Genomic DNA, 7680 nt, shown 5'->3' on the forward strand with positions numbered 1-7680 from the left:
TCTACCACTACAAATGCACCTCCTGTCAATACTGCTAATGGTTCTCTTTTGCACGCAACACACAAGGGTTTAATCTTCCAGTTGACTCTTGATCTCCCTGATACTTATTATATTCCCAAATTGAACTTTAATCTTATTTCTGTTGGTTAACTTGTTGATCTGGGTTTTGAGTGGTTGTCGTATATAGGATCATCGGATGGGACAAATCATCGGGACTGGACGTAAGGTCCAAAGGTTGTTTGAACTCGAGAATCTTCATATTCCTCCTGTGCTAAATCTCTGTGCTGCTTCTTCTCCATCTACCCTTCACTTATGGCATCAACGTCTTACTCATAGCTCCTTAGGAAAATTGCATCCTCTTGTAGCTCAGGATGCTTCGGGTAAGGTTTCTAATGAGTCTTTTGATTGCATTTCTTGTCAAACTGTTAAACAACCTGCTTTGTCTTTTCACAATAATTTCTCTCTTGCTTGCTCTCCTTTTGATCTTATCTACTCTGATGTTTGGGGCCCCGCTCTCACCGCTTCTATGGGAGTTGTTCGATATTTTATCATTTTCATTGATGATTATTCACGCTTTACTTGGGTTTATTTGATGACTAATCACCATGAGTTACCTCAGATTTATATTAGTTTTGCCACTATGATTAAAACTCAATTTTCCAAGGTCATTAAGGTTTTTCGACGACATAATGCTATAGAATATCGTAATTCCAAACTTTTAACTTTTCTTGCAGAACAAGGTACTTTGTCTGAGTTTTCTTGTCCTGGTACGTCTCAATAAAATGGACGAGCTAAACGCAAACGCCGTCACATTCTTGACTCTGTTCGTGCAATGCTTCTTTCTTCTTCGTGTCCTGAGCGTACTTGGGGTGAAGCCGTTCTTACTGTTGTTCATATTATTAATAGACTTTCTTCTTCTGTTCTTGGTAATGTTACTCCCTTTGAGTGTCTCTTTTATGCCCCTCCAGATTATAGTTCTCTTCGAGTTTTTTGTTGTATCTGTTTTGTTCTTCTTCAGCCTCATGAACATAGTAAACTTGAACCTCGGGCTCGTATGCGTTGTTTCCTTGGTTATGGCACTGAACACAAGGGTTATCGTTGTTGGGATCCACTCTTTAAACGTATTCATATATCTCGTCGTGTTGTCTTCTGGGAGCATCACATGTTTTCTTGGTTCTCCACCTTTGAGTCAATTCCTCCTACCCAGTCTCCTTTTTTCACTAACCTCAATGTTGATATTTTTTCTAGTGATGATTTTACAGGTTCTATTTTGAGTCACCCTCTACAGCCTCCTGTTCTTTCGCCTTCTCTATCTCCCGATGATTCCAGACTAGACGACGATCCTGCTCTTACCGTCATTCCTCCTCCTTCCACTCATTCTTCTATGGTGAGAAATCCACCTCCTCATATTCTTGATTATCATTGTTTTTCTACTATTATTCATCAACATGAACCTAAGTCATTCAGAGAGGCCTTCACAAATCCGAATTGGCAACAAGCAATGCAGGAAGAAATACAGGCACTCAAAAAAGCACACACTTGGGATTTGGTTGATCTTCCTTCTAATCAGGAAGTTGTGGGAAGTAGATGGGTATACAAGATCAAGACTCGCTCTAATAGTTCTATTGACCGTTATAAGGCACGATTGGTTACTCAAGGTTGTACACAAGAGTATAGTATTGATTATGAAAAAACTTTTGCTCCTGTTTCTCGTCTCACATTTGTTCGAGCTCTTCTTGCCATTGCTGCGGTAAAAAAATGGTCTCTCAGTCAAATGGACGTGAAGAATGCATTTTTAATGGGGATTTGAAAAAGATGGTCTATATGAAATCCCCTCTGGGGTATCATTGTCCTTCTAGCAAAGTTTGTCTCCTTCGCAAGGCATTTTACGGTCTTAAGCAAGCTCCTCGTGAATTGTTTGACAAATTCAGCACCACTATATGCAATCTCGGTTTCACTTACAGCCCTCATGAGAATGCTCTCTTTATTCGTAAAAGTGAACGTGGAGTTGTTCTTCTGCTTTTGTATGTTGATGACATGATCATTACTCGAGATGATGTTGATGGTATCTCTGATCTTAAAGCCTCCCTTCACCGTATTTTTGAGATGAAAGATCTTGGTTCTCTCAATTATTTTCTTGGTCTCGAAGTCATATCCACAGATGATGGTATCTATCTCTCTCAAGCTAAGTATGCTTCGGGTCTTTTTTATCGAGCCGGTATTACAGATAGTCGCACTGAATCTACTCCTCTTGAGTCTAATGTTCGTTTTACTCACTGTTTTGGATAATCCTACTCTTTATCGACAGTTAGTTGGAGGACTAGTCTACTTAACTGTCACCAGACCAGACATTGCCTATCCGGTTCATGTTCTTATCCAGTTCTTGTCAGTTCGTCGTACTACTCACTATGCGGCAGTTCTTTGCGTTCTTCGCTACATCAAAGGCATCCTATTTCACGGCCTTTATTTTTCTGCCCATTCATCTTTATCCTTTCAGGCGTACTCAGATGCTGATTGGGCTGGTGATCCCACTGATCGTCGTTCTACTACTGGTTATTGTTTGTTTCTTAGCGACTCTCTCATTTTCTGGCGAGTTAAGAAGCAGACGTTCACTGCTCGGTCAAGCTCGAAAGCTGAATATCGTGCTGTTGCTGACACCACTGCTGAAATTGTCTCGATTCGTTGGCTTCTCGAAGACTTAGGTGCACCACAATCGTCCCCAACTGATGTTTTTTGTGACAACCGCAGTGCTATTCAGATTGCCCATAATAATGTGTTTCATGAACACACCAAACGCATTGAGATTGATTATTACTTTGTTCGGCAACGCATCTTTATTAATGTTATTCGTCTCATCGTTGTTGAACACACCAAACGAATTTATATTTTTAATACTCTCTAAACTTTCATTGTACACATTGTATAAATATTTTATTGACTCTTTATACTTTTTTAAATAAAAAATAGTTATTTATTCTAAAATAAAATTACATTTAAAATATCAAATTTTAATAATTTAATCTGGTATTAGAAAAATGAGAATAATAAAAAACATTTGTGTATGAGCAATCCTTGTGGTCCTTCCAAGCTATATTTGTAGTCTATGCCTAAGCTAATTAAGAACATGATATGATGGGTTCCTTTCCTATATGATGGATGATGATTTCTTGATGGTGAGAGGCCGTTGGATCCATCCAACCTACGTAACAATTTGAAGAATCATAACCCCTTTTTTGTCAACCTTTTTATCTCTGCCGATATTGTTGGGTTATTGTCCGATGTTTGTTGGTGTTTTCGTCATCTATACATATGTTGTTTTCTCGTTTCCGATAAATGTTTTTCTTTCCCCCCCACTTCTAATAATTACATGAGAGATAGAAAAGGCTCTTTTAGCATGCATCAAAATTTAGATATTAATTTTGAAAAGTAATCATTTTGTCAACTAGTATTTTCTAGCTAGGATATATAAAGTACAGTGTCACATGCATGTTGTAAGAGAATTGCAGATAGTTAATTGTAATAAAAATTAATATAAAAAATGGTTAATAAACTTGTCATTGCATGGCTTCTCATGTTGGAAATTTTGCTAATCATCGATCATATGTTCAATTATGTTGCGTACATTATTATACACGTAGAATAATACACAATACTCATATTTCTCTTATAGTGGAACCAAGCACATATATGTATTTTTCTTGTGAAAAGCATACTTTTTAAGTTAAACATAGCACTTGTCATGTAGCATTATTATATACAAAGATACATCCAAAAATTGTTTTTATATTAATATTGAATTAATAAAGGGCAAACGTAAGGTATGTTATTTGTCTTGTCTTTTTGTAACTTTTTCCCCTGAATCCCTACCACATAGAATCTCTTCCATAACAGCCACTAACACCATAACAATTAACACACACTTTCATTGGTTCATTCATTCATTCATTTTCACTGTCCTCTTTCTCACCATCCTCACATGATTGAAATTTAATGCTCACAAACAGAGCCCAGCCACTTCCCTCTTCTCTCTCTTCTTCTCTCCACATAAACACTACCATCACTCCATAACCACCATTTTCATTATCATTGCTCTCACTCTTTCACATGGCTTCTTCTTCTTTTTCATTCTTCTCGTTTTTAATAACATTCACTTTTCTTCTACTTGCTAACCTCAGCACTGTTGCATATGCAGTGGCTAATCAAACTAGAGAAACGCCGCCGCCGCCACCGCCACCACCGCCGCCGGATTCCCAAAGAACTTCATCCGCCTTCAAACCAGGCATGGCGGTGGTAGTTGGCATATTAACCACCATGTTCTCTCTCACCTTCCTCCTCCTCCTCTACATCAAGCACTGCAACGGCGGCGCCACCGACTCCACCGGAGCTACCGGAACCCGCTACAATTACACCTCACGCGCGGCAACGTTCGCTGGAAGAAAAAACTCCGGCATCGACCGTTCCATAGTGGAATCGCTTCCAATCTTCAGATTCGGGTCCCTCCGAGGACAAAAAGAAGGACTCGATTGCGCGATTTGTCTCGCAAAATTCGAGTCCTCTGAGGTCCTCCGGCTCCTCCCGAAATGCAAGCACGCGTTCCACGTGGAGTGCGTGGACACGTGGCTTGACGCGCACTCCACGTGTCCTTTGTGCCGGCATCGAGTGGATCCGGAGGACATTCTTCTGGTGGAAGACAACAATGCAGCCGCACCGGTGCACCCTCAGAGCGAGAACGAAGCGTGTTCGGAGAGGTACGAAACACGGCGAGTCTCCGGAAGGCATTCGTGGGTTGGTGAGAAAGAAGGAGGGTTCTTGGAGATCATTGTTGAGAACGAGAACGAAACAGAACGACGAAACGCAGCGCCAACGTCGTCGTTTAGGAGGTCGCTTGATAGTGCCACGTGTGCAACGACATCGAAATCGAATAATAATAATAATAACAAGAAGTGGTTAATGCGTCCAAGAAAAGACGGGATGCTGTTGGTGAAAACGACGACGCATCAGGAAGCGGAGAAAGAGAAAGAAAGGAGGAGCACCGGTGCGGAACGGAGGTTGGAGCACAGGATAATTGTCTCTCCTACCCCTAAACAATGCGGTTACGATTATAATGGTTTGTTGCGAGGGCAGTTACAACGGTGGAGCGATGTTCAGCCGTCGGATCTACTTTACCTGACATCGGAGATGATAATAAGTAAGCATAATAACGGTAGTGGTGCTGAAATCGGGGGCAATTTGGTAATTAACACGAGGAGTATGTCTGAGATAACGGGATTGAGCAGGTTTGTGAGGAACGGTAACGGTAACGGTAGTAACAGGGAAGAAGAACAAGGAGGAGGAAGAAGAAGAGAAGAGGGGGTTGTTACGAGGTGGCTGGGATGGATATCAAGGACGCAGACACAGCCAGCTGTACGGTAGGGATGTTGTTATTAGCAGACACGGCCTTCAGATCTGAACGGATGAGAGAGAAGGTGATGTGTTTTTGTGGTTTTTTTTTCTGACTCTGACTCACTAAAGTACTTGTGGTACTGTTTACTGAACTTGGTGACTGCTACCATATGCATTTGTATCTTAGCGCAGGAATAAGCTTATTTTTCTTTTCTCGATTTTTAATTTGAGAACAAAACAATAGTATTATAGTAGTACATTATTATTATGTAAAAGAAAAGAAAAGAAAAAGAAAATTGACCCTGATTTGTTCAAATTCAAAGCTGTGTTAAATTTGAGAGATTTGTTGTTGGAGTAGGGTTGAAGGAAGGGAGGAATTGCATTGGTGAGTGGGAGAAAAGAGAAAAATGGAGAGGGAAGCATTAATAGGGATTAGGGATAGGGCGTAGTTGAGTAACGAGTAGAGTGTAGAGAGAGGTAGGGGTGGGGAAGAGTGAAGGGTATAATTAAGAAAAGCACGTGGATGGAAGGGACATGATCCTGAACCAAGGACGCAAATGTTATGCTCTTGTCCTTTGTAGTTTCTCGATTAATTATTTTTCTCACTATTATTTATTGAATTTAAATATTTTAAAATTAAATTATAGTAAAATAATAAAATAAAAAAAGTATAAGGAGTCAATGGAGTATCTGTACGATGGGAGTTTAGAGATGTTTACTAGTACTCGGATGGTTATTCTAAATATTATGGGTGTATTGTGTTTGAGAAATTAATAATATTTTATTCTAGATGTTTATTTTTTATATCATATTGAGTTAAATAAATAGCTCATTGTACACATTGTATAAATACTCTATTGGTTTTCTAACGGAATTCAAATAAAAAATTAATTATTGTTAGATTTATAATTTTTATTATTTTAATTTAATACTAATTATTTTTTATTTTATTATTTTACTAATTTTTTTTATATAAAAGATCTTGATCTTTCGAAAACAAATTTTATTCTATTGAAATTAGTATCTTTAAGTGTTATGAGCCATTAAAGTATTATATGACTTATATCTGAATGTGAAATAATTTGCGAGTGTAAATGGAATTATTCGATCTAATGCAAAAAACAGACAATCCAATTTAAAAAAGATTGAAATCAAACTCTCTAATTTGTATTAAAATAAAATTTAAAATCTTTAATGTTTAAATCAGATTATCCGATTTGAATGTGATGAATTTAAAAAATTTAAAATATGCAAGTCGGACCTGATTTTATGAAAAAACAAAATTTTTGATCTAATATATCTATCATTCTCTCCTTTCCATGTCATAAGAAAAAAAATTAGCTCTTGATCCCCTTTCCTTAAGAGGAACTTGATCCATTATTTTTATTATATCTCGCTGCCCTCTGTATGTTTTAATGTGTATAATCATGGGTGATGATCACGGAAGCAAGAGACATGCATCAATTTTTGTTTTCTCCTTTTAAGGATTTTTGTTTTGTAAAAGGAATATCAAAGAGGTTCTTTTTAATTGTCATTTTTTTAAGGATAATTTGTTAAATTGTGGTGTTCACATGTGGAATATATTTTGAATACAATACATATAAATATTCGTTTGATACTTTTATTTAGAAATGACAATATGTAAGATATGATAGAGTTTGAATTTAACTCTAATCCTACTTTCTACCTATGAGTTGAATTTGTTACTAAAATTTAATTCTACCTTATTTACGGGTTGAGAATAACTCAACTCTAACTCTATTTGCGGTCAATCTACAGATATCCGACTCTACTTATGAGTATCTGGCTCTATCTGTAAATTCTCACAAATATACAATATTATTATATAATATAATGAATATACAAATTAAAAATTTAATACAAACAACACAATCATTCGATAAATAACATAATTATCCCATAAAAAATATAACCATCAAATATTCAACTTTATATAAAAGTCTTTGTTTAAATTAATAACACAAACACAAATAAAATGTTGCGATATAGTGTTGTATTTATATATCATTAAAATAAAATTAATTTTTATATAAACAAAGATGTTAATTATTAATTGACGATCTTGGTTCAATGATAAATTTTTTGCATCAAGTGAGAGGTGCTTGGTTCAACACCCACCTATAACATATTTGTATAACATATACATATATATGATGCAGATTAGTTGTGTAGGATTGAGACTCAACCCACACCATATCCGATCCGCGTTTAAATCCGCGGGTAGGGTGCATGTTGACACTGCCCAAAACTGAAATTCACTAATTTTTACAAAAGTGA

The 7680-nt window shown here is 37.0% G+C and overlaps 2 protein-coding genes across 2 annotated transcripts; both read left to right on the plus strand.

Moving 5' to 3' along the window:
* The first annotated feature begins 1815 nt into the window (after nt 1-1815).
* Nucleotides 1816-2902, plus strand: LOC107460922 (uncharacterized mitochondrial protein AtMg00810-like). Its single transcript, XM_016079348.1, has 2 exons — nt 1816-2262; nt 2309-2902. Exons 1-2 carry the CDS (start codon nt 1816-1818, stop codon nt 2900-2902), a joined length of 1041 nt encoding a protein of 346 aa, XP_015934834.1.
* Nucleotides 2903-3883: 981 nt separating this feature from the next.
* LOC107460955 (RING-H2 finger protein ATL43) lies at nt 3884-6022 on the plus strand. The gene has a single exon (XM_016079389.3). The coding sequence runs from the start codon at nt 4105-4107 to the stop codon at nt 5410-5412; it is 1308 nt and encodes a 435-aa protein (XP_015934875.1). The 5' UTR covers nt 3884-4104; the 3' UTR covers nt 5413-6022.
* Nucleotides 6023-7680: the final 1658 nt, after the last annotated feature.

Source organism: Arachis duranensis, chromosome 8, assembly GCF_000817695.3.
Source record: "Arachis duranensis cultivar V14167 chromosome 8, aradu.V14167.gnm2.J7QH, whole genome shotgun sequence".
In the NCBI taxonomy this organism is placed as follows: domain Eukaryota; kingdom Viridiplantae; phylum Streptophyta; class Magnoliopsida; order Fabales; family Fabaceae; genus Arachis; species Arachis duranensis.